This window comes from Convolutriloba macropyga, unplaced genomic scaffold, assembly GCF_964194025.1.
Source record: "Convolutriloba macropyga unplaced genomic scaffold, txConMacr16.3 SCAFFOLD_2389, whole genome shotgun sequence".
Classification (NCBI taxonomy): Eukaryota; Metazoa; Xenacoelomorpha; order Acoela; family Convolutidae; genus Convolutriloba; species Convolutriloba macropyga.
Window position 1 is genome coordinate 1 of NW_027452392.1, and position 27,868 is coordinate 27,868.

Here is a 27,868-nt window from a genome sequence, read left to right on the forward strand (position 1 = left end):
TGGCACTTAAATGTTTTTATACAAAAAATCAATTTTTGTTATTTTCTTTTCTTTCAATCCCAATAGAGTTATGGGGAATCAACGGCGGCTATTTTCCGGCAATCGGCCGGGTATGTTTTTGTTTTTTAGAAAAAAGTAATGCAATTTACGGAACAAATAACTTGAAACTGCTGACCATTTAACAATAAGCGAAAAGGAGCGAAACGAAGATAAAAAACACCTTGAAGTAAGCAGCGATTTTGTGCTGAATGAACTCACCATTAAATGTGCAATTAAATGCTGCAAAAGTCCTGTCCACTAATTTGATTAATGTAGTATTTTAATTTCCTTTAGATCAACAGTCTAAACGAGTTGGTCAAAAATAGTGACAGTCTTGGTGATGACCTCAAACAACTTCTCCGAGACGTCAATTTAGAGTCCCTCTTGGAGGAGGCTTCACAAATCCAGGAGCACAATGTGTTGCTTCTTTCTCAAAAGCTGCTCCAATTCAGACAGGAATCGACAGTTGAACTGCAGAAAGTTTCAGAACAGCTCATATTATTGCAGGAATCGCACGCAAAATTGCAGGTACGGTCCAATGTTTTAAAAGGTGATGTGCTCAGAGAGGATAAATTAAACTTATGGCTTAACCAATGTTCAAAATAAACTCCGAAATTAGAGGCATGTTTAATAGCCGCCCTCATCTTCTCAGCCGGCTATTATAGCGCTCCTATTTTTTTTACAATCCAAGAGTTGGATTGTATTGGTGCTCTGTCTTTTTTTACAATTCAAAGAATTTGAATTGTATTGGGGCGCTGTCTTTTTTTTTAAGATCTGTTCACACATTTTCATGATTTTGAAGTCAAATTGGAGTAGTGATTTTGGTCACGCCGAAACAGGAAATGGAGCGAAAAAGCGAGTGGTTTTGCGGCGTGAATTTTTTTCGCTCTAATTTTAAAGAAGAGTGCGAAAATGGTGTTTGAACAAAAATTCGGTTTCTCGGTAGTGGTTTTTTGTTCACATGCGGCAATTTCACTCTGATTTTTACTGTTTTTTCGATTTTTTGGATCGGATTTTTTTCTAAATGGTTTTCCCAATCCATTCACAGCTCATTCTATGCCTAGTTTTTTGTTTGAATTAAATTTTCATTTCTCGCTAGTGGTTTTTTTGTTCACATGCGGCATTTTGACATTGATTTTTTTGTTTTTTTTTTCTTATTTTTTGATCTGATTTTTTAAAATGGTTTTCTCAATCCATTCATGGTCCGTTCTAGGTCTAGTTTTCTGTTTAGTCAATGAAAATTCTTTGAATTGTACGTCAGGACTTGTCCTGCTATGTTTTTTATTTTTGTAAGGTGTTTTCACACCTTTTTTCATGACTTTGAGCTTTCAAAACGGGATAAACCGGTAAAGCTCAGCGGGCATCAATTTTCATTAGAGGCCCTTAGCCGCGGTTAGTAGTCCTTCAAGTGCATAGAGTGGTGAAGTAACTGGGAAGGCCGTATTTCAAGGTTAAAAGGTCATTTTTTGGAGTTTTTGAGCCCAAAATGTTGCAATTTTTCGCTTTTTCGTCTTTTTTCGAATTTTTTGTTGGACCAGTCTAAAATAGAGGTTTGTAAAAATTGATAAAGGTCTTTTGCAAGAAATAATTACTTCTTATGACCATTTTAGGAGCTATATCTTTTGGTACTCGAAACATAAACACGCAAATTTTTTCAATTGTTTACAATTTTTTCAAGTTTTTCGAAAATTGTTCTCATATTTTGAGTGTTTCAGCCCTAGCTGTCAGGCAACCTCCTCAACGGTTTGATAATAGGGTACTGCATAGTTTCTAGTGGTAATAGAATGGTTTTTAACATTTTTGATAAAACTTGCATTTTTTTCAAATTTTTTAAAAATTTGTTGTCATTATCTAAGTTTTCCGAGCCCCAGGAGCCAGGAAATCTCCTATTGCGTTTGATAATTGGGCACTAAAAACTTTTTTGGCCGTGGAATGGTTTTCGTTATTTTAATATCAAAAATTATAGCAATATTTTGATAAAACTTGCAATTTTTTTCAAGTTTTTTTAATTTTTTTTGTCATTTTTTAGGTTTCTCCAACCTCAAGGGCCAACGAACATCCTGCATGATAATAGGTTACTGCTTGGCTTCTAGTGGTAATGACACAGGTTTTCAATTTTTAATTATCACGAATTTTAGCAGTTTTGTTCTAATGAAGTTTATTTTTCGAGTTTATAGGCCATTAGTGGACAATAAATCTCTTTCAGTTCCTGTGCGTGAGTTAATGAGTATATTGAATTTTATCATATTTGGCCTTCAGGGTAAAGGCCTCAAGAGTTTTACCGATGAATATTTTCTTTAATTTGTTTGATTAGTTTAGTTTCTCAATTTTTGTCCTTTTGGCTGGGATTGTTCAATTGATCTGCTGGTCAGGTACATTAATTTTCAGTTTTTAATTCAATTCTTTGGATTGTATTTCAGGACTTGTCCTGCTATGTTTTTTACTTCGTCAAACTTTTTTCGCTTTACCATTTTGCCGCTTTTTCGACATTTTGCGTGAAATCTTTTTGACTTCTCTAGGCTAGTTTCTCTCTTCTCTCATTCTGCTAAAAGTGATTTTGAACATCAGTTGCTCAGCAAAGCAATTCAAAATGAACAGAGTGAGTATAAAAAATTGAAGTCAGAAGTAGAAACGGGATAAACCCATAAAGCCCAATTTTAGATGCCCGCTATTTGAACGTCGTTCCTATAAGTCTTAGTTACCATCTCTTATGCTTATTAATAGCCGCCCTCATCTTCGCAGCCGGCTATTATTGCGCTCGTATTTTTTTTAAAATTCAAAGAATTTGAATTGTATTGGGGCGCTGTCTTTTTCTTTAAGATCTGTTCACACATTTTCATGAATTTTGAAGTCAAATTGGAGTGGTGATTTTGGTCACGCCGAAACAGGAAATGGAGCGAAAAAACGAGTGGTTTTGCGGCGTGAATTTTTTTCGCTCTAATTTCAAAGTAGAGTGAGAAAACGGTGTTTGAACAAAAATTCGGTTTCTCGGTAGTGGTTTTTTGTTCACATGCGGCATTTTCTCTCTGATTTTTACTGTTTTTTCGATTTATTGGATCGGATTTTTTCTAAATGGTTTTCCCAATCCATTCACAGCTCATTCTATGCCTAGTTTTTTGTTTGAATTAAATTTTCATTTCTCGCTAGTGGTTTTTTTGTTCACATGCAGCATTTTGACATTGATTTTTTTGTTTTTTTTTCTTATTTTTTGATCTGATTTTTTAAAATGGTTTTCTCAATCCATTCATGGTCCGTTCTAGGTCTAGTTTTCTGTTTAGTTAATGAAAATTCTTTGAATTGTACGTCAGGACTTGTCCTGCTATATTTTTTATTTTTGTAAGGTGTTTTCACACCTTTTTTCATGACTTTGAGCTTTCAAAACGGGATAAACCGGTAAAGCTCAGCGGGCATCAATTTTCATTAGAGGCCCTTAGCCGCGGTTAGTAGTCCTTCAAGTGCATAGAGTGGTGAAGTAACTGGGAAGGCCGTATTTCAAGGTTAAAAGGTCATTTTTTGGAGTTTTTGAGCCCAAAATGTTGCAATTTTTCGCTTTTTCGTCTTTTTTCGAATTTTTTAATGGACCAGTCTAAAATAGAGGTTTGTAAAAATTGATAAAGGTCTTTTGCTAGAAATAATTACTTCTTATGACCATTTTAGGAGCTATATCTTTTGGTACTCGAAACATAAACACGCAAATTTATTCAATTGTTTACAATTTTTTCAAGTTTTTCGAAAATTGTTCTCATATTTTGAGTTTTTCAGCCCTAGCTGTCAGGCAACCTCCTCAACGGTTTGATAATAGGGTACTGCATAGTTTCTAGTGGTAATAGAATGGTTTTCAACATTTTTGATAAAACTTGCATTTTTTTTCAAATTTTTTAAAAATTTGTTGTCATTATCTAAGTTTTCCGAGCCCCAGGAGCCAGGAAATCTCCTATTGCGTTTGATAATTGGGCACTAAAAACTTTTTTGGCCGTGGAATGGTTTTCGTTATTTTAATATCAAAAATTATAGCAATATTTTGATAAAACTTGCAATTTTTTTCAAGTTTTTTTAATTTTTTTTTTGTCGTTTTTTAGGTTTCTCCAACCTCAAGGGCCAACGAACATCCTGCATGATAATAGGTTACTGCTTGGCTTCTAGTGGTAATGACACAGGTTTTCAATTTTTAATTATCACGAATTTTAGCAGTTTTGTTCTAATGAAGTTTATTTCTCGAGTTTATAGGCCATTAGTGGACAATAAATCTCTTTCAGTTCCTGTGCGTGAGTTAATGAGTATATTGAATTTTATCATATTTGGCCTTCAGGGTAAAGGCCTCAAGAGTTTTACCGATGAATATTTTCTTTAATTTGTTTGATTAGTTTAGTTTCTCAATTTTTGTCCTTTTGGCTGGGATTGTTCAATTGATCTGCTGGTCAGGTACATTAATTTTCAGTTTTTAATTCAATTCTTTGGATTGTATTTCAGGACTTGTCCTGCTATGTTTTTTTATTTCGTCGAATAAAAAAATGTTTCGCTTTACCTCATTTTGCCGCTTTTTCAACATTTTGCGTGATATCTTTTTGACTTCTCTAGGCTAATTTCTCTTCTCTCATTCTGCTAAAAGTGATTTTGAACATCAGTTGCTCAGCAAAGCAATTCAAAATGAACAGAGTGAGTATAAAAAATTGAAGTCAGAAGTAGAAACGGGATAAACCCATAAAGCCCAATTTTAGATGCCCGCTATTTGAACGTCGTTCCTATAAGTCTTAGTTACCATCTCTTATGCTTATTAATAGCCGCCCTCATCTTCTCAGTCGGCTATTATTGCGCTCGCATTTTTTTTTAAAATTCAAAGAATTTGAATTGTATTGGGGCGCTGTCTTTTTTTTTAAGATCTGTTCACACATTTTCATGAATTTTGAAGTCAAATTGGAGTGGTGATTTTGGTCACGCCGAAACAGGAAATGGAGCGAAAAAGCGAGTGGTTTTGCGGCGTGAATTTTTTTTTGCTCTAATTTTAAAGTAGAGTGAGAAAACGGTGTTTGAACAAAAATTCGGTTTCTCGGTAGTGGTTTTTTGTTCACATGCGGCATTTTCTCTCTGATTTTTACTGTTTTTTCGATTTATTGGATCGGATTTTTTCTAAATGGTTTTCCCAATCCATTCACAGCTCATTCTAGGCCTAATTTTTTTATTTGAATTAAATTTTAATTTCTCGCTAGTGGTTTTTTTTGTTCACATGCGGCACTTTGACATTGATTTTGTTTTTTTCTTATTTTTTTTATCTGATGTTTTTAAAATGGTTTTCTCAATTCACTCTTAGTCCATTTTAAGTCTAGTTTTTCTGTTTGTTCAATGAAAAATCTTTGAATTGTACGTCCGGACTTGTCCTGCTATGTTTTTTACTTCGTCAAACTTTTTTCGCTTTACCATTTTGCCGCTTTTTCGACATTTTGCGTGAAATCTTTTTGACTTCTCTAGGCTAGTTTCTCTCTTCTCTCATTCTGCTAAAAGTGAATTTGAACATCAGTTGCTAAGCAAAGCAATTCAAAATGAACAGAGTCAGTATAAAAATTGAAGTCAGAAATAGAAACGGGATAAACCCATAAAGCCCAATTTTAGATGCCCGCTATTTGAACGTCGTTCCTATAAGTCTTAGTTACCACCTCTAATGCTTATTGGTGTTGATAGTAACCCCTGTAGCCTCTCTCTAAGAAACAGAAGTATGTTCAACTACGAAATGCCATCAAAATAAATCGGACATAAAAAATATTTTTGTACAAAAATCTTTTTTTTTTTCAATATATTCTATTCGTTCAATCCCAATCATGCTTATTGGAATCAACGGCGGCTATTTTCCGGCAATCTGCCGGGTATGTTTGGTATTGATAGTAGCCCCTGTAGCCTCTCTCTAAGAAACAGAAGTATGTTCAACTACGAAATGCCATCAAAATAAATCGGACTTAAAAACTTTTTTGTACAAAAATCATTTTTTTTCAATATCTTCTATTCTTTCAATCCCAATCATGCTTATTGGAATCAACGGCGGCTATTTTCCGGCAATCTGCCGGGTATGTTTATTAAGATTTTTACATGATGTTCCAGCAGACATCTGTTGTCAAAAACTAAGCAAATAATTGTGCTGTATTGATGGAAGAACAGATTCCCTTTATAGTCGAACTTTTTATCATCCTTGAAGAAATTGACGTTATTTTGTTGAGCCTAGTAGTCAGAAAGGAGCCTTGATTGGACCCCTTGACCTCAATTGATATTGAATAGAGTGACAAAACGCAGTAACTGAAAACCCGATTTTATCAAAATGTCACTGTTCTGTATTGCGGCGTTCAGTTCCACTTTAACCTGATGAATCTGCCGAGTTCATCTGACTGACAAAAAAATTGCCAACCTTGAAACTGAATCGAATTATCACTCGATGTATTGAACTGTGATAAGTCTGCTACTTTTTTCCAACTTAATTTTTTCTCGTGTTTTTTTTTACCGATTGGCTTTGGTTTTGTAATATTTAGCTGTAATAAATCTTATTTTGAGAAAAGTAATTTCTAAGCTGCTTTTTACCCTTCAAAAGCCATGGAAGCAAGCTATGTGCTAAATTATGAAACAACACTGAAAACATGAAAAGATTTGTGTTTGGAATAAAATTTTATCTTTGTGCAAAATTATAAACTGCATGTCAAAATTTTGAACTGAAGTTCCGATGGACACTGGACATTAAGCGTCGCTAATTTTCGAGATAATAATTAAAAATTTAAAATCAAATGAAGATTATTTTTGTGATAGCAATATTTTTTACTTTCGTGGTTGCTAGAAATCTCCGATGGAGGCGCAAAACTATTGGGGAAATATCAGCGACAGATCTTGAAAAACACTTTATACTAATGTAAGCTGATTGATCGTTTTGAATTGCTACTTTTTACAAAACCTGATAAGTGGTATTGGGACAAAGTTTAATCAATTCATCAAAAGTGTAAGCTGTCGAATTGATGGCCATTTTTTTATTTTTGTAATCTTTTGAAGCTTTTTTCGATTCAGATTTGTAGCCAAAATTTGCTAGCTGAGCTTTTTCTTTGTCCTGAATCTTCTTTTAAAAACTAAGTAGTCTTATCAAAAGTAAAGCTTCGCTAAAAATTGATGTGAAAAGAAAAGTTAGATTAGAAATAGTTGAAAAGTAGTTTCGAAAGACTAGGTCGCACTATTGTAAAATAAAAATAGCCAGCACAATTACAAAATCTGTAAAATTTGACTTTTTGTTTCAACCCCGAAAATTTGGGGTGGTTAGGAACTCTTTACCAGCTTGATTTTTTGCTGGCGTTTTTGACCAATCGGTGTATTTCTCAGAGATGCAAATTTATACGCTCCTGAAAAAACTGTCTCGTTTTCTGCTTGTATGTTTTATATTCTCGAACAAATCTTGAATCCCAAAGTTTCCATTTTTTTAGTTTCACACCTCTACTCTGCTTAAAATATAGTTTTTAATTTTTTAAATATTTTGAGTAGCGTTTTGAAATCAAATAACTAACGTTAAAATCCCTCAAATTGCAAGTCAATCAAGCACTTTAATAGCCCATAGCAGGCTGAAAGATTCCTTCCAGGCTGTTTCCAGATTCTTTGTTGTTGAGGAATCAAAATGCTGGTTTTATCTTTTGGTTATGAAGATGAGGTCAGTTCCAGTTTATCAATTTGTGGCTCCCTCATTTATTTTGCGGAACAAATATTGAAAAGACCTTTTTTAAAATAAACTGAATTGTGTTTAAATTCAATTTTTAAGAACTGCAACTAAAACTGAGCTTCCTAAAACTGATTCAAACTTCAAATACCTCAGATGAAACAACGATATCAATAGAGTCTGAGAAACCAACGTATCAAGCTGATGTCGATGATAGCAACAAGTGAGACTTAGACGGCAAGGTTTTTTGATGCTCTCATACGGATTTTTTGTCTGATGTTCTTGACGTCAAAATCGGTTCATAATTGGTCTAAAATTGTCTTGAAAACCAAATAATGCCGAAAACCACATTATTTATTGAAGAAACTTTTTTTGACCTGTCTACGTTATTTGGATTAATTTCTACGTATTTAAATACTTGAATCTTTTGAATCTGAATAGTTGATTTTACAATATCAATAGAGTTGTTGGAAACAGCTGATTTGCCTAATTCAGGACAAATTTGTTCTGCACAAAGTTTGGTTCCGTCGTTTTTGTTAGCCGTCGAAAACTTTCAATTTAAAATTGTGATGTATAGGTTGTTATTGTTCCAACCTTTTATAGAAAACAAAGTTTTGGCATTGATTTGAATCCCAGTTTTTTGATAAAACTGGGATTCTTTACTTTCTTAAAACGGTAAGGTTCAAGCTGTGTAATAAATTACGAAACAATAATTAAAAAGATTGGTGTTTGGACTATGATACTGTCTTTGTCGTGCGAAATTATAAACTGCAAGTCCAAATTTTGAACTGAAGTTCTGATGGACAGTAGACATTGTGAGTCACTTATTACCGAGATATTAAATAACAATTTAAAATCAAATGAAGATTTATCTGATTGTAATATTTTTTACTTTCGTGGTTGTTAGAAATCTCCGATGGAGGCTCAAAATTATTGGGGAAATATTAGCGAAAGATCTTGAAAAACACTTTATACTAATGTAACCTGATTGATCGTTTTGAATTGCTGCTTTTTACAAATCTTAAGAAGTGTTATTGGGATAGTTTAATCAAGACCTCGAAAACGTAAGCTGTCGAAATGATAGCCATTTTTAGTTTTGGAATCTTTCTATATCTTTTTTCGATTAAGAAATGTAACCAAAAATTGGTGGCTGAGCTTTTTCTGTGTCTTGAATCTTCTTTTGAAAACTAATAAATCTTATCAAAAGTAAAGCTTCGCTTAACATTGATGGGAAAAGAAACGTTAGATTAGAAGTAGTTGGAAAAGTAGTTTCGAAAGACTTGAAACTCTTGTCTGCCTTAAACAAAAATGAACAGCGCGTCTCAAGTATGGAGGCACTATTGTAATAATAGTCAGCACAATAACAAAATCTGTAAAACGAATGAGATCTATATTTGCCACCGTGTAACTCAACAGTTAACATTTATCTTGGAATGCCTCCTGTGAATTGTTTTGTTCTGTTCATTTTGTTTCAAACCCGAAAATTTATTTGGCGGCTAGGAACTCTATGCCAGCTTTATTTTTTGGTGGAGCAATTTTGATCAATCGGTATCTTTCGTAGAGAGATGCAAATTTATACGCTTCTGGGAAAAAACTCATATTTTGCTTGTCTTCTCGAACAAATCTTGAATCCCAAATTTTCCACCATTTTTTTGCGTTTCACACCTCTACTCCGTAGATACAGTTTTTATTTTTTTAAATACATTTAGGTGCGTTTTGAAATCAATTTACTAACGTTAAAATCCTTCAAATTGCAAGTCAATCAAGCACTTATAGCCAATAGCAGGCTGAAAGATTCTTTCAAGGTTGTTTACAGATTCTTTGTTGTTGAGGAGTCAAAATGCTGGTGTTATCTTCTGGTTATGAAATTGAGGTCATTTCCAGTTTATCAATTTTTGGGTCCCTCAGTTATTTGCGCTGAACAAAAATATAAATAAACTGTGTCCTGTTTATTTTCAATTTTTAAGAACTGCAACTAAAACTGAGTTTCCTTAAACTGAGTTAAACTTTAAATATCTCCGATGAAGCAAGTATAGTCGATAGAATATTTAAATTCCTTCAGAAGCAACTCATAGCAACAATATCAATAGAGTCTGAGAAACCAACGTTTCAATTCTATGTCGATGATAGCAACAAGTGAGACTTAGACGGCAAGGTTTTTTGATGCTCTGATACGGATTTTTTCTCTGATGTTCTTAAAAACAAAATCCGTTCATAATAGGTCTAAATTTGCCTAGAAAACCTTAAAAAAAAATGGCGAAATCCAAATTATTTATTACATCGTGGTAATTTTTAACCACTTCTGTACGTATTTAATTACGTGAATCTGAATGGTTGATTTTCTTGCTTGTTTAATTGGCGAACGCTTATTTACTTAGTGACAATATCAGTGGAGTTGTTGAAAAAAGCTGATTTGCGTAATTCAGGTCAAATTTCTTTTCAGAAAATTTGTTTCCCTCGTTTTTGCTAGCCGTCGAAAAGTATGAATACAAATCGTCATGTATAAGTTTGTATTGGTCCAACGTTTTATTGAAAACAAATAATTGTTGCATTGATCTGAACCCGAAGTGTTCCCGAAGCCTGGCAGCAAGCTTAAAAAGTCAATTATATTGGATTTTGATAGCAAACTATTATTATTTTTAGGCAAAGTATATTTGGCATGGACCTTTGGTCTTGCTTAAGAGCATCTTTCGTCAGACTTCGTAAATTTTTGACGATAATGCGTTTCTTTAATTTCTTAAAACGTTAGGATTCAAGCTGTGTGATAAATTACGGAACAACACTGAAAACGTAATTAAAAAGATGCGTTTGGACTAAAATATTATCTTTGTCATGCAAAATTATAAACTGCAAAATCCATCTGAATTTCAATCGACACTGGACATTGAGCGTCACTAATTACGGAGATATTAATTGAGATTTTAATTTCAAATGAAGATTTCTGTGATAGCAGTGTCGACATTTCATCTCAAATTTCTATGACGACACGAAGAGTGATTTTTAACACTTATCAGTTCTATCAAATTATGAGTCATTTCGTGCTAGAAAGTTGAAGTTTGTTTCTGCAATAAGTTAGAATTTGTTCATCATTTTCGAAAAATGTTTTTTGGACGCTGTTGACTTATCTGCTGTCATTTTGCTTTTTTCCGCCGTCAAATGAAAAATTCGATTTGATATCATACGCCCATTTTTTGTTTTTTTTAACATTGAAAAAATTAGAGGAAAATGGAGGATTTTAACCGAAAGCCTTTTGGAACAAAGTTTGGAGCAAGTATTGTAAACGTGTCAGTCTGTTGCAAAAATTTTGCTTGGCTGTTTTGAGATTTCGAGTGGTTTTTTTTTATCTTGAGTTTATTTTCGTTTTGCGCGATCTAAACTTTTCTCTCCATCACGTGTCAGCACCTGAACTCGAGTGCTGGCAGTTCACTACTAAATGTCAAATGAAACGTGTACCGAAATTGCATTTTTACTTGGTTTTTTTTGTAGTTGTAATGGTATATAATATCTTATGACATCATTTGAAGCCCACTGTAGTGTTTTTTACCTTCCCCCTACAACTGAAGCAGGCTGTAATAGATTGGAGCTCCCACTAGTCTTTCGAGAGTATTTCTTCCGACATTAGTCGGTTATGTTCATTTTTTAAATCAGAAAAAGTAAAAAAAAATGTATTGTCCCAATTGCATGATCTCGTTTGAATGTAACCTGTTCTTAAACACCAAACAGAGTTTATTTCATTAGTTTGATGTTGCGTTTTTGACATCCACTGACAATCTGTTGCATGTTCAAAATTGATACGGCAAATTTTTGGGAACTAAGTTCATCTTTGGGAACTAAGTTCTCACGCTGAATAAAAAATCTAATTACCTCAAAACTCGCTCCTCTTACAGGTTGTGGCTTGTTTTCCTTAATAAAAAAAGAAAAATTGCATAACAAAGAGTGACAATCTAATTATCGTTAACTGCCACTTAGTTCCCAAAAACTTTTATTTGTTGTTTCAATTTTTGCAACAGATTGTCAGTGGATGTCAAAAAACGCAACATCAAGTTAATGAAAACAAACTACTGTTTAATTACTTTTAAAAAGTTATAAAGGAGTTAAAAATAGCCGTTTCTTTTCCGCGATATTTTGTCTTAACTGAACTTTCTGACCTAGTGACATTTTTTTCGTGTGAGATGCTAATGGTTTTTCACTGATATTTTTTTTATTCAGTCGTTACCTTAATCGTCCTTAAAAAACTTCTGCGCGATTCGAAAGAGTTTAAGTATTTGTTTAGTCTGATGATTCAAAGCGGCAATTGGACCTGGATAAATTAACTTCAGAAAACAGCCGCCTTCAAACGAGACTACAAGAACTCTCGACCGCTTTGGAGTTGGCAGATGAGCAACTGCAGAAAATTGATTTTAGCGAAGTCAACTCGCTCAGTCAACAGTTCAACAGAAATGATCAATCGAATAATCGGTCAGAGTCGTCGGATAACGAAGATTTAAAACAGACCCAATTTCTTTTGGAAGAATCCTTATCGTCGAACCAGAAAATGTCGTCAGTTATGGAGGATCAAAAACACGAATTAGAAGTTCTGCAAAATAATTTAAGTCATTTGCAGAAACAAAACTCAGAACTTACATTTGAGAACGAATCTCTTAAGGAGTTGACTGATGAACTTTCAGGTCAGATTGCGGAAAGTGAGAAAAATTTGGAAAAATTACGGCAGGAGCAAATTGCCGCAATGCAAACCAGCGAAAGTGCAGATGACAGAAATAACCTTGCCTTAGATAGGTCTAGAACTCCTGAGTTTCAACTCAGTATAGTTACCGAATTGCAAAACGAAGTATTATCTCTTAAGAAGAAATTGAAAAAGAATAAAGCTGCATCAGATAGAAGTTCATTATCTCCTGAAAAACCAAGAAGTAGTAGCAATAATGCAAGTCCCAGTACACCTGTTTCAATTGCAAGTGAAGTTATTGATAGTTCGATTTTAGAACAAGCCCTACTTGATAAAGAAGAAATGATAGTAAAATTAAATCGCGAAATTGAGGGTTTCAAAAACACAATAGCAGATTTGTACCGTGAAAACGATTCAAGATTCGAAACTCAAACTGAACTGTTATCATTAAAAGATCAACTAATTGGTTTGCAGAATGCTTTGGAAAAACAAGAAGATCAAATAGTCGATAAAGATTTCACGATTGAAAAGTTACAGCAAGAATTGGATGTGAAAATTGAGCAACATTTAGAAGAAACAAATCATTTCAAAACAGAAAATGACCGATTGAGAATCGTTTGCGCTGAAATTGAAGACCGCGAAAAAACGATGCAGAAAAATATTGAATTGCTGCAGCAGAAAATCTCAGAAGCAAATGCAAAGTATGACAAGTTTCTGGAAAATTTGAGAGAATTGATTACCAATGTTTTCCCCGTTTTAGTACATGACGGCTTAAATCTGGGGGAAGCAGAAATCCTTACAAACTTAGCGCAAATTGTAGGAAATGTTATCCAGGAAAACGAGAAATTGAAATCAATATTACAATCTGAAAGTGACGAAAAAGATCAAAGTATCAACAAAATTTCGGAACTGAACCGCAATTTGAAATCAGTCAAAAACGATTTAGAATCAGAACGAAATTCGAACGCAGCTTTGCGTGAACAAGTTCAGGAAATGATGAACAAATTAGTAAATGTTACGAACGAAACGAATGATTATGGGTTAAGGTTAAAACAAGTTTCGGAGAAGTTAGCTTCCTCAATTCATGAAAAATGTGACCTTAATTCGAAGTTGAGCAATTTGCTCCAAGAACGTGATGTATTGTTGCAATCAATTGAACAGCTTAGAGTTGAGAAAGAATCGCTATTAGCCGAAATTGACAAGTTAAAATTGCAATTAACAGAATGTAAAGATATTTGTGAGAAGCTAACGATCGAAATTGAATTGCTGGTTAGCAGAAATTGTGAAATTAGTGACGAAATATCTCGAGAAACTGCAATTTTACATGACGATTACACGGCGAAAAGCGAAAGTTTAAATTCGGAAATGCGTGAATTGAAATCCCAAATGAGGCAATTAGAAAATGAACTGAAATGTTCCGAAGACTCGAAACAAGAAGTTTCAAACGAGCTTTTGACGAAAGAAAACGAACTAGCGAAAGTCAATTCTGATTTGAAATCTGTATATGCCGAATTAGAAACGATATTTAACACAAACGATTGCAACGAAATTTCGTTAATCGTAACATGGATGAAAAATGAAGTGAAACGCTTAGAAGATGAAAATTCGTCAAAAGATGCAAAAATAGATGAGTTTGATGCAAAAATTGAGATTTTGAAATCCGAGCTGCAGACCAAAGATAAAGAGATTCGATCTAAAGATTATAAAGAAAAACGTTTAGAACGAGATATTGAAGATTATAAAGTTAAAATCCAGAATTTTTCAGACAAAAATGAATATCTTCAGGACGAATGCAATCTGCTTACTGAACGAAATGAAACGCTAGCTGGCACAATCGCGCAATTAGAAAATTATTTACAAATTTCTGAGAAAAAATTGAGCGAAACTTTAAGCGGTGATTGGGAACAAAGATTTGTAAAAGAATGCGAAACTGTTTCAACGCAGAAAAGTCAAATTTCAGAGCTACGAAATTTAGTGGAGGGATACGAAAGTCAGCTAAACGAAGCTTTAGAAGACTATGAGAGCTTGAAACAGCGCTATACAGCTGTATCCGAGCGTGTGTCTGGAAATGACTTAGCATTTAAAGAGGAAATTGCTTCTCTGAAAGAGCGAGTCAGTACCATAACGTGCGAAAAACTCCACCTTAACTCCCAAGTAGAAGATTCAAAACAACAAATATCGACTTTGTCGCGTCAGTTAAAAGAGCTTTATTTGAAAGTACAGAATTTTGAAGTTGTTGTCAACGATAAAGATGGTCTAATAGCGAGTTTGAATGAAAAGTTGATTTCGTCAAACGAAAAGCTGGCTCAAAGTGAAAGTTCGCTACTAAGCATAGAAAAACAATTCAGTGAAAAGATGGATGAAAATCAGGAATTTGTGACTAATAAAGCCGACTTGAAAGCGAAAATTGACGAATTAAACAACGAAGTTGAAAAATTGAAGAGCAAAAATGCAGCTTTGAGCGAAATTCTGAACGAAAACGAAACTGGTTGGAACCAAAAATTCCAAAAACAACAAGAAGATTTTGAAACTTATGCTCAGCAAGCTTACCAAGTTAGAGCGCATTATGACCAGTTATTATACGCTTATAATGAGAAAACACAGCAGAATAGTGACCTTGAGAAGACAGTTGAAAGTTTGAAAGAAGAGAACTCAAAGTTGGAAGAACGACTGATTGATGCCTCATCAATGGCCCCGGTGGCTTTCAACGAAACCCAGATTTCTACCGAAAGTGAGCAAAAATTGACCTCGAGTTACCCTCCTGACCTTTTACAGGTTTCATCTTCAAATGACCTCAAATCAGCCTCTGAAGTTCTGCAACGTGAAATCAATTCGAAAGATGAACAAATTTCGAAACTGAAGACCGAAAGGTCGCAACTCCAAGAAGTCATTGCTGAAAAAATTTCAGAGATTGAAAGCTTAACTTCAAAAAGCGCTGAAATAAATGATCAGTTGAATAAAAAAGGAATTGAAATCAAAGAATTCTCGGCTAAAAATGAAAAACTGTCCACAGAGTTAGTGAGATTACGGGAGCATATGTTAAAAATCGAAGAAGGCTACACACAAGAAGCTCTGGCTGCGGAAGAACGCGAGAAGAATTTGAGAACTAAATTGTACCAGGTTGAAGAGAATCTGCAACGAGTGACTTCTACCAGCAATGTCATTGAGTAAGTAACCGTAACCCAACCTTTTTTTGCTTTTGCTACGCAATTGGTTAACGGGGAATCAGGGTTCGATTCCGGAGAGGGAACCTCAGAAACGGCTGCCACATCCAAGTTTTGCAATTGATCAGAAATTAATGAGGTGTTTTTTTTTCAATTATGCAATAAAAGTTTGAAGCTTCCAGTTTTTGTGGCTTCTATTGTAACATTTTAACTTCCTTGCTAGTGACACTTTTTGTTCAGACAATTTCTGACTGTTTAAGTGTACAATTTGGCCAATTCAATAAAATTGAGATGCTCGATCTCGATGTTTTAATGGTTATTTCTGGTCCATTTTTTCTGATTATGAATATGCCAATGTTTTGAGGTTGGAATCAAAAATAAAGTTAATGCTCTTTTAGCTGTTTGTTTATTTGACCATGATTTTAAGTAAAAAGGCGAAAGTTGAAAAGATATCTATTGAGTGAACTAACAAAATTTGTCTTTTAGATATTAATTCAATGGCCAAAGTGTTTAGAAATTAACCAATACTGGTTTAGTTTTGTATTTATTACATTTCATTTTTGGTTCAGGTTAACAAACCTCTTCAGGTTAACAAAAAAGTTCAATTTTGCTTGCTCTCGAACGAAGTGTGAAGCTCTTATTGTAAACGTGTCTTTTTTATGCAAATTTTTTGCTTGTCCGTTTTCCTCTAGAACATTTTCAATTTCACATCTTGCGTGACTTTTTAACGCTTGACTTTCTTGAGTATGAATAGCGAGCATTCGGAAATTAAGCCTTTTGCTAAAATTAAACCAATTGTAAGCGATTATTGTACATAGTTGCGTAGCGTAGAGGGCAATGTACCTGACTCTCATCTGAGAGGTCGCGGTTTCGAACACCTGACCTGTCACAAGTTTTTGCACCGTGGAAGTTTTTCTAGCTTATGTCCCCTTCTAAACTGTTTGCCACGCCAGTTGTTTTAGAGCAATTCGGCCGAAGTTAGTCGATTTGTTTTCTGTTGAAAAATGTTCACATTTCTATCATTTGTTTTGACGAAAAACGAGAAACTGCCGTTGAGGACTGTTTCAATACTTTTTCAGTAGTTCATAGGTTTCTAGTTTTCTAGGAAGGCTACGAAACTTGCATGAGTATTAATATATAATTCAAATAGGAAAACAGTTTTAACTGAAGTTTGGGGCCTCTTAGTGCTTTTGAACTCAAAGTTTCTCGTAACTACTTAAGCGCCGTCTGTTTGGATTCCCTAGCAAAACGTTCCTTTCTTTTTTGGAGGCCAAAAAATATGAAACACACATTTTTTAATCTATCTGGTAGTGTTTAAAAGCGCAGAGAAATTGTTGATACCGATATCATACCTCAATTCTATATGTGTTAAATTTTCCATGATTGCAAGTTATGTTCGTTTTTTTGACAAAGGGGTGAGACTAAGTTTGAAAATTTTCTTTAAACTGATGGCCTGAGCTCAACCAGATCGATGATTTTTCCGTTTGGATAATTTTTGACCAGGAGTTTTTTTATAGAAAGCAATCATGTTTGTTTTAAAACTATAATTTGTATTCAAATTGATAAAAGTTTTTGAAAAGTTGAGAGCAATTAGGAATTCAATTTGAACTAAATATATAGAATTGTTATTAAATCAAATAGTTAAAGGTATTGACTATTTTGATATTTGTTTGCATTTAATAATAAATATCGAATCAATGAACAAAATTTGATAAATGATTATTTTGAAAAAATTATGCCAAGCCTTCTTCATAACAATTGAAAGTCAAAAATGTGTTTTAAATTGGCATGTAAATTGGGACATAAAAGTCAGCAATACTTTATTTTACTGTTGAGATTGCTCAGTTTTCAGGCTTTGCTTGTCGAGTTGATTAATTGAAAAATCAGTTTGTTAACAATCCATACTGACTTGGTGGACTAGTGAACATCGGGATCTTTTATTAAACAGTCGCCGGCAAATGTTGAAATTGAAGACGTTGATTCCCAACGCTTGAATATCATTAGATCGTCACATGTGAGTTTATACTGTGGTGCCTTTTTGCAGCTCCGAGTTGTTGACAAAAATGTCGGAGCAGGAAGCACAGCTGTTTGAGGTGACAAGCAGGTCAAAGCAGACAGAGGTACAGTTGAGAGACATGACACAACAGATGAATCTATACAAGGATGCTTCTCAGAATCTACAGCTGGTTTTGGAAAACTTCCACAAAGGTTCGAGCCTCTTTTCATTAACTGTAATAAAAAATAGAAGCGATGGATATACAATGGAGCATTAATTTTGGTGTTAAATACACTTGGCATGTATATTCGACTGGTAAAATTGTTTTTGTCCGTTTCAGAGCAAGAGCGTGAAAAGCGACTGAGTGATGAAGCCTCCGAGAAGCAGGTGTCTTCTGTAAATGAGCAGAAACAACAGCTGGAGTCCAAATTGAAGAAACTCAACTCCAAGTTGGACAAGCAGCAAGAATTGCTAGAACAGGTCTGGTTCGAACTAATTTGGACATGATATTTTGGGAAATAAATAAGATGGAATCGTATATCTTTTATGCCCATCAAGTAGGAGTGAAATTCAAATATTTTGTATGATCTCAAAAGTTGTTCAATTGTACACGTTATGGCCTAGTCTCAAGCTTTTGTCGGTTATGAGTTAATAATTTAAATTGAATTCAGAATTGCAATTGAGATCAATTCTGAACATAAACATGACAGTAATACCTTAACAATAATGTCAACCAAGGACAGTCAACAGTCAATTGATTTTCTAGGCTTGCCCTTGCCTAGCCTTGCCTAGCCTGTTTGACTTAAAATGCGCATTTCAAGCCTGTTTGATTCTATATTCTGAAACAAAGCTTCATTTTCGAGCAAAAGTCGATAATTTACATTAGTACGTTGTTTGTCGGTGATCCAAAGCGGCAAACGTAATTTTTGACCTATAAAAAGAGTTTAACAAGAATTGTAGCGAAGTTTAATTTGTGTTTCAGGCTGCGCATTTGAGTTCCGAGATGGAATTGAGAGAAGAAGAGATTGAACGACTTAGAGGTGAAGTTGACGCACAGATGGTGCAGGTTAGGAAAACTGTTCAAGAATTGTTCTTTTTCATTGTTCCGACCCCTCTTGAGGGGGGGAGGAACTATATACTCAAATGGGTTTTTTTGTCAGTTTTGCTAAAATTTGTTAAAATTTTTAAGAATAGTGTCGTTGATTTTATTTGTAAGGACAAACAAGCCTTGTTGATTATTCTGATTTAATTTTTTTGGTCAAAAACTCAAATATTTCAAAATTCAGCCTTTTCATCAAAAACAGCACGAAATAAGCTACTTTAGTCCTTTGATAAAATTTGCCGGCACTACACCCCCAAACAACACTAATACAATCTTTGTAGACTCGGAAGGGGGTATTCCTACTTCAACTTCCGCTGAGAATGCTCTGTAATTAAAACTTTGCCGTTTTTTGCTAGCTTTACTCGTTTATTATCAAAAAAGCAGATTTTTTTTAATAGCTGCGAAGCTGTAAGCTGAGCGTAGCTATATTGCGGTGCTCTTGGTTTTTTTTGTTTCGTCGTCTGACGCTTTATTTTCGTTTTACATTTGTTCTAGAACATTCTGTCTCGTCACTGCTTAAATGGCTTTTTCGCGCTTGATTTCACGCTTTCTGCGTGACCTAAATTGCGGTTATTCAGAAACAGAATCTGTTCCTAAAACAAAGTTGATTGTATGAAAACAGATTGTATGGTCCGACAGCCGAGTGGTTAAGGCGACTGGCTGTTAATCCGGAGATCGCCGGTTCGAGACGCGACAGGGAAACTTTTTTTGCACCCAAAAACAACCTCCTTTGAAATAAACTTGTAAGTTTTATAGGCGGCGGCGATAACTATTATCAACTCACTTCTGTATCTTTTTCCATCTGTATTTTACAGCACGCAAGTCTATTTCGCAGCTATTCCGGCAATCTGCCGGCTATGTTTGAGTTTTCAACTAACAAATTATCAATATCTACAATATTCGAAAAATCAATAGTTTCCAACGGATAATAATCATTAGCAGGGCTAGTTATGGGCCAATCTTGGAATGTTACAATCCAAAAAGAATTCGGATTGCAATCAGTCGATCTTTTTTTTTGAAAAAAGATCTTTTTTTATTAATAAAGAACAGAACATATCAAATGAAAGCTCAGGAGTGATAGGTTCAATTGGCTTCCTAAGCAGCTCGAAGCTAATGCATTTAGTTTTTTTGTTGAAAGTTTATGATCGTTTCGACTTTTAAAAATAATCGATTTTTAAATAAATAATGGCTTAATGAACTTTTCCTCCAATTTTTTCTTAATTTGGTCAACTTGCAGCTTAGTGTCAGCAAGGAAAGAATGCTTCTTCATTCTACTGATTTGAATTTTAATCTCGATTGCGTTTTTAAGCTTGAAGTTATTGTTTTCTGGCTCTGATACTACTAGATTTCAGATTTTTTTTGTTTTTAGAAATTTGCCAGTTCTTCACGTTTTCTAGTCACATTATCACATTACTGACAGTTCTCATATCACATTATTAGCGTTAAAACTGAAACACAATTGAACATTTTAAAATCCTTAAAGATATAGATAATCGTTTTAACGGCCTCGACACTTTCTTCAAGAAATTAATTGAATTTTTTAATTTTGTCTTTAACTGTCATTTTTACTTTGTCGTTTCAGTTTTATGAAAATTCCAGTATAATGATAGGTTTCGCTGGCTTTTTATGGAAGAAGAAATGAGCCGATATTCTGATATTAGTAGATAGCTGATGGCTTTCATGACCTTTAAAACTATCTTTGAAACAATGACCTTTCAAAAACTTTTTAACTTCGCAAGTTTCTTTTCATTTTTCTTTTTGGTACCTTATCTCGTTAATTGCAGGTCAAATATGACATTATGGGTGTCAAGGGAAGTTGTCAAAAGAAATTGATTTTCCAAAATCTTTTTTTAAGGAATGTGTTATGACCTTACTGACTTCGACACCGGTTTTTCACAAAAAAAAGTAAATTAATTTGATTTTTGTCATGTTTAACGTTCTTTTTGTAGGCGCAAGATTTATTCTGGATAATTTCAGGTCTCCAAGAATTCCTTTGGATGAAGAAACGACCCTATTTAAATTTTTCATTTTGTAATTAATGTTTCTTGACTTTGGATATAATTTTGTTTCGAAAAAAATGAAAATTATTACATACTTTTGCCCTTTTCTCTTTTTGTCTACTTGTTACCTAGTCTCACTAATTAATGGCCAAATACTACATTATCGGTGTCTGAAGAAGGTGCAAACGAACTTATTTTGTGGGCCGAAGTATGGCTTGACGTTTTGACAGCGTTTTCTGGCAAGTTTCAATAGAATTTTTTTGTTGTTTTTTGTAGTTCTTTTTAGCCGCCTAAAGAAATGAAAACGGATAGGTCCTAATGCCCTTCTATAGAAGCATTGGTAATCGTAAACCTTTGGGATATTTTTCTGGATTTCTAACGGTTTTAATTACTTTGAAGTTAATTGTTTTAAAAAAAGCGAATTTTTTAACTTTACTGTTCTTTTTTGTCTAATTGTTACCAAACCTTTGTATGGACTGGTCCATATCTTTTCTGGTGATTTATAAGTTATTTTTTTTTTTTAGTTTTTGGGTTCATCTGACGGTATGTTGACTTTGTTATTAAATTTTTTTTTAAAACGGACAAAAAGTTTTTGATGTAATTAATGTTTGTTGCTGTTGTTGTTTGATTTTGCTGTTCGTCTTGACTCGCTTTCTTAGTATTGGCATATCACAGCAATTAAATGCTTCAAGTTTTACGCCACTAAGTTATTTGCTTTGGAGGCTATCTTATCGTTCATACACATTTTTTTTGAGAAATACTTGGGGTTTTTTGGGATTCCCAAAAAATAATTTTTGGGTTTTCTATCTGTTCCTCATTTGGTAGACAATTATGCCAAAATTGTGGATGGGCTGGGTCGGAACCTTATGTGCCATCGCACATTGCTGAGCCGCCTAGTTACTATTATCATTACTATTTTTATCTGTCAAATTGCGTGGCCGAGATGCAAACATGAATGTTTCTAAAATAGATATTACGAAGCCTATAGCGTCCAATGTTGCTACTATGCTATCATTCAGTTGTTCTAGATCTCTAATTTAAGTTCAATGACTTTTCTGTTGGTAGGTTTCGAAATGGAAGAAGAAAGCACAGGAGGCCTCGGGTAGTGGTGTAGTTGGGGAGAGGGTAGAGAAACAACTTGTCAGGAATTTACTAGTGGCTTATTTGACAGTGCCCAACAACAAAAAAAGCGATGCGCTCAACATGATTGCAAGATTCCTCGAGTTCTCGGAACAGGAAAGAAATAAGGTTGGTTCGCTTTATTAAGTACTTCTTACATAATAAATGGTTTTGGAACTGATTGAAAACCTAAAAATGTTTTACGCACTTCAAAAACTAAACTGATAGTGGTTATGCTTATCGAAATAGCAGTTTTGTGCCGCTCAGTGGTTCTTTTTATAAACCAAATAATTTAACAGTTTTGCAATAAGTTTGTTTTAGGATTTTGAATTGGCTTTAATATTTGGGCAATAAGAAATAGAAATTCACGAGGAGGTGGAATTATGATTCAATGTAACAATACCTTAAACATTGTGAAAGAATTTCCTAATCCTTTTAATGAAGCGTTGTACTTAAATCTAGAAATTCAAAATTTTAAATTCATGGCTCTATATAACCCTCAACGATACAACAAAACAACCCGAATACTCCAACAATAATTTGTGGTGACTTCAATATTGACGTTGAGAGCAAAAACCTAATGGTAGATACGTATTTAAATAGCATCGCTGCTAACGGTTTTAACTTTTTTCCGATAATCCAACCAGGGTAACAGAAACATCATCAAGCTCTTTAGATCATTTTTCATTTTAAAACATTAAAGGAGAAGGGCAAGTTCTTCGACACCAAAATTTCAGTGACCACTATCCAGTTCAACTCAAGTTTAAACTTCAAAAAACCACGACAAATAATGGAAAAGTGTATAGAGATACAAAATTTTTTAAGTTGCCTGGAATGAGAGAAAAAATATGTCAATGACTTGAATCAACATCTGAAAAATCACGAACAATCAATTTTTAGTCAAAGCAATGTAAACGAAGCCTTTGATATTTTAATAGACTTTTCTTAGAGGTGACAAATGTCTATGCACCAATGACAATCTGTAAATCGAAAAGTAAATGTCCACAATGGTTTTGTAACAACTCTAAACTAAAAACGTAAAAACAAAACGAAACAAAGCTCAAAGAAAATGGTAAAAGAACCAATGTCTACCAACGCTCGCTGCTTTCACGAAAGAGAGGGATAATCTTAAAAAAGAAATCGTTACAACCAAAAAACAATTTCATCATAATAAATTTGACAAATGTATCGGCAATTCAGGACAAACATACAAACTTCTTTATGAACCTAAAGGGAAAACAAATGCTTCCAGAAATTTTCTGATTCTAGCCAGTTGTCAGAAAAATATCGAGGAAGCCAGTCATGTAGATAATGCAAACTCTTTCAATGACTTCTTTATCAATATTGGTTCAAACTTAACAAAACACCTAAAAAAGAATACCAGACCCAGATTAAAGAGCAATGCGTATTCCATGTTTTTATATAAAACAAATTTGTCTGGAATTAAGAAAATCATGCAAGGCTTAGACAGCAGGTCATCGTCAGAGGACGACAATCTCAGCAATGTTTTAATCAAAACTTCGGGTTCGGTAACAGCAGTATACTTAGAATACGTAATTAATCTTTCATTCAGTACAGGCGTTTTTCCCGATGCACTATCGAATGTTAAGGTTTTCCCGCTTCATAAAGAAGGTTCCAAAGTTGATGAAAATAATTTTAGGCTAATATCCCTTTTAAATGTAAGGAGCAAAATTTTCGAAAGTCTTGTACAACCGACTATATTCATTTATCGAATGTTTTAATCTGTTGCATATTAACCAGTTTGGTTTTATAACAAACACAGCACTATTGATGCATTGGTTCAACTAACAAAAACAATACGCCGAAATCAGAACAAAAACATCCTCATTTTTTTCCTAGACCTCAAAAAGGCGTTTGATACAATAAATTATGACACCTCAATAAGTGAATTAGAATTGTACGGAATACAAGTAGCGTGTCTGTCTTGGTTTAAATCGTATCTTGGGAACAGAATGCAAAGAGTAGAATTAAATGGAATAAGCTCCTCGGGGAAAAGAGTAAAATGTGTTCCCCAGGGCTCAATATTAGGGCCTCTACTATTTTTAATTTACATAAATGACTTGCCGAACGTCTGTAAAGACGTTGAAATTATTTTGTTTGCGGAAGATACTAATATTGAAGCAATTAGTTGTTCTATTAACGACGTAGCATCAGATCTTAAAAACATAAATGATTGGTTAACTGAAAACATGCTTGTTTTAAATCTTGAAAAAACCATTCAAATGAACATTAAAACTGATAATTTGAACTCACGCTTCGATTTAAATAACCAATATGTAAAAGTTGACAATACATGTAAATATCTTGGTGTACGCTTGGACTCAAAACTAACTTTTAAAATTCACATGTCCCATGTTAAAGCTTAGCAGGCAGTGTGTAATTATTACGAAACTCAGACACTATATTCCCAGAAGTAAATTATTAAACTATTACAATACAAATGTAAATTCAATATGGCATATTTGTTTACGGATGTTGCTGCTATTCTTCACTCTTTCCCATTTTTCGATTACAAAAGAAAATTTTGAAAACACTTCCGAAAAAAGCGGGACAGTTGCAATGACCTGTTTATAAACAATACAATACTCTGTTTACGAATTGCGTTTATATGAATTGCTCAAGTTTGTTCTAAAATCTCTAAATGGACATCATTGTATTAATTTTTGTAACGATATGTTTCGAAAACAAAATGAAGGTGTTAATACACGAAATAGTACATTGATTTTGCTTAATATTCCGTTTAAAAAAGTGAAGTTGAGAGAAACTCAGTTCAATTGAGAGGTTCTCTTCAATATAATAAGCTTAGGTTAATTGGAGTGTTATCTGATAATGTAGAAAATGTCACTAGGAACAACCTTTCTGATATTTGTCACAAACTGAAATATTCTTATATCTGTAATAATTCTGAACTTGTTGAATATATTTATGGCAACCGCTCCAAATAATCGATCTTCCGTAATTTTGTCTTTTGTTCTGTCATGTGTATTACTCTCTTGTGTTCTGCAAAGTTTATTATTGTCTTGTGCTACCATCATGAGAGGGTGATCTGAAAAGAGGAACTTGATGTCCCCGTTGATCATCCTTGCTTTATTGTATTTTTACGAAAAAGCTAAATAAATCTCTCTCTCTCTCTCTCTCAATTGTGCGTGCAGTGGGGTACGAGCTGATGTTTCACCATCTTTTTTTGAAATTATCGCATCTTTCTTTCTGAAATAGTGGATAAACAATCAGTTTTTCAGGCGATCGCTTTGTATGAAATACTGATATTGATTAGATTTTTGTGATCATTTCTATAAATGGGAAACTCATCTTTTGTCTTCCTTGCGAATTATTTTTCAACGAAATTGTTATTTGGGTAATTTCAGGTCGGTATCAATGCCCAACGTGGTTGGTTCTCAGGCTGGATGCCATCAGCCAATAACAATGCCACCCAGGCAAAGGGAGGTGGCCAGCCTACCGATAGTGCATCACAACAGCAGCACCAGGATTCGTTCACACAAAAGTTTATAGAGTTCCTCGAGAGCGAGTCCTCAAAGCCCAACGTCGTCTCATTGCCTCATCATCACCTGAACCCACAATCAACAGGTAAGGCAATATTAATTGATTATTGGTAGCTTTTAGACTCGTGGTTTTCGTAGTGTGTGGTTGTTTTGAATGTGAAACATTTGCAAGTACAATCGACTGTGATCTTTTTTAAGGCGATTTCAATCAATTTTTTGTTTGACCATTGACTTTCCGTCCCGAAAAACGGGTTAAACAGGTAACACCCCCGGGTTACAATAATTTCTCAGATCTTTTCGGCTCAGTAGAATCTAAGTATGCGATCCACCGAAACTGTTTTTGAGACAATAATTTATGGTGTGAATGTCGGTTCTAGTTTGAGCCCCCCCCCCCCCCAACACTCAACAGACACACTTTGTAAGTTTATGCCCTGAATTATTGGTGCAATTTTGTAAGTGGTGCACACATAGGCTTGTAACGATTTTGTTGATCAAGTTTTTTTTTAAATAAAAGTGTTCAATTGTTTAGTAAATCATTGCCAGATATGTGATTATGGAGGAATATTGGTCATCGTTGTAAGGCCCTCGCAAAACCTTTTTTCTAGGTGAATTGTCAATTGAAACTGGGTTCTCAAAACCTCCTCTGGGTGCTCCATCTTCCATTTCCAAATCCAAATACCCCTCAGCTGGCTCAAGAGGGGGAGGCTTCAACCCGTTCTCACCCACAGTGTTGCCTCAACTCAGACCACAACACTCACCTTCTGTCTCGCTGAGTGGAGGCAGCATTTCCTCTCTTGAAGATGAACCGAGTTTCACTTCACGCTTACGCCAAGAAGGTTGAAAGTTATTCTATTAAAGCCATTATTTTATAGCTAGCTACCTCTGATTAGAGACAGTCGTGAACTGCTTCAGTATAGGTTACGTGACTCTGATAATGTCAACGAGAAAATCTGGCATTAATCGAGTACCGCGCAGCTGTTCGAGATGCAAGCCAGAAGTGACCTTAGCAAGAGTAACGTATCCTAGCTTGAAACACGAACTTGCAGGTTTGAAATTTGGCACAGTATATAGAAGAATGTGGCTTTGTAAAGAATCTGGAACTACTGTAGATATCTGGCATTTTAATAATTCCACATACGTCTTTCAATGACTTCTCAAATAGTTTTTTCATCAATATACGTACAAAAGTGCATTATTTGTTCTCTCTTGTTAAGGTATAGCTAAAAAATTAGGATTGATGGGTGTCTTCTTGGGCTCCGGTGTCCCGGGCTTTAGGGGAGGGTGGGTGGGGTTTGTGGGGGGGGGGGGGGGGGGGTTGGCGTGCTTTTTGGGCACATTGCTTTATTGATTTGTTCTTTTTCAGATTCGTTCACACCTCGTCAAAACCGCAGCAGGAATAGTAGCAGTAATAGCTCCTCTCATCACAACAGCGTCCAAGGAACTACAGCGTCTACCCCAAAAATGTACCCTTCCAGTTCTGGCGGTCCAAATGCCCAGAATTCCAGTCTGGACTATTCCAGTGACCAATCAGATACGTCCAGTACAGTTCAATTTGCCCATAAACGGGAGACAAGTTTTCTCAAAGATTTGCTCCAAGAACACTGACGATGGTTTAGCAGCACTTTTATTAGCATACAATATTTAACATGGGCAAATAATTGGCAGAAAACTCCGCTCTATTTCATAGAATTGACAAATGTTCTTATAGCCCCTCATGGGGTCACTAGAATATGTAAAAAGCAGAGACAAATATGCGTATTTTATAAAAGTATTATTTTCAATCCATTATTGGAAATCTCGATTTTGATTTTTGATACTTAAATTTTAGGTTTATTTTGAGTAATATTGTTTTAAACAATGCGTCGAAGGAATGTAAAAGTGGCTTTTGAATTCCTCTGACTTTGTTCTAGTGTAACTGCGACTTCAGAAGATGCCAAGAAAATTTTCCGAAATTGTCTAAATTGTTTAATTGGAATGAGTTTGGAAAGTGAATTGTAAATGGAAATCGATCAACCAACCCTTCATCGCCAGAAAAATGTAACATAGAGCGGAGTTTGATGATAATTTGCACTGGTTTAAACTCGTATAGGTCAACATTCATCCAAAATGGTTTTCGGTGCTAAGCTGTTTTAGTTTTCATTGTTGCGGATGAAATGATAAATTAGTACAAATCAGAATTTGTCTAGAATATTCCAGTCAAATGCGTAATATAGTATAAAGTTATACATACTGTAGCTTAAAAATACTTTAATTTTATTCAGTCAATCTTTTGAGTTGGTGATTTTCCAATCCTCTGTTAACCAACTAGTTATGATAACTGGACTCAGATCTGAAGTTATAAATGGTGAAATTGGATATGAATTATAAACGAGTTATCGAAACAACCACTTGTATAATGTTGAACATTTGTAGCTTTATTGTTTTTCTCTAATAATATATTATTGTTTCTCCTCTCAGTTCTGACATGAGTAACTATAAGCACGAAAAAGCTGCCTATACAGAATCAACCGCTGTGGTGAAATGGAATTTCACTCCCAGAAATGAACCGAATGTAGGAGAGTTCTCAGATCTTGAGCCGAATCGCGAGCGAAAACA

General features: G+C 34.4%; 1 protein-coding gene across 1 annotated transcript; it reads left to right on the forward strand.

Moving 5' to 3' along the window:
- Positions 1-333: 333 nt before the first annotated feature.
- On the forward strand, positions 334-26,918 carry LOC142357443 (uncharacterized; the record flags this gene model as incomplete). Its single annotated transcript, XM_075409072.1, has 9 exons — positions 334-567; positions 11,982-15,538; positions 17,580-17,743; positions 17,872-18,011; positions 18,514-18,597; positions 21,699-21,881; positions 25,139-25,358; positions 25,879-26,109; positions 26,637-26,918. Coding segments are annotated over 9 exons (5,055 nt in total), but the record flags the coding sequence as incomplete, so codon positions are not given.
- Between the last annotated feature and the right edge of the window lie 950 nt (positions 26,919-27,868).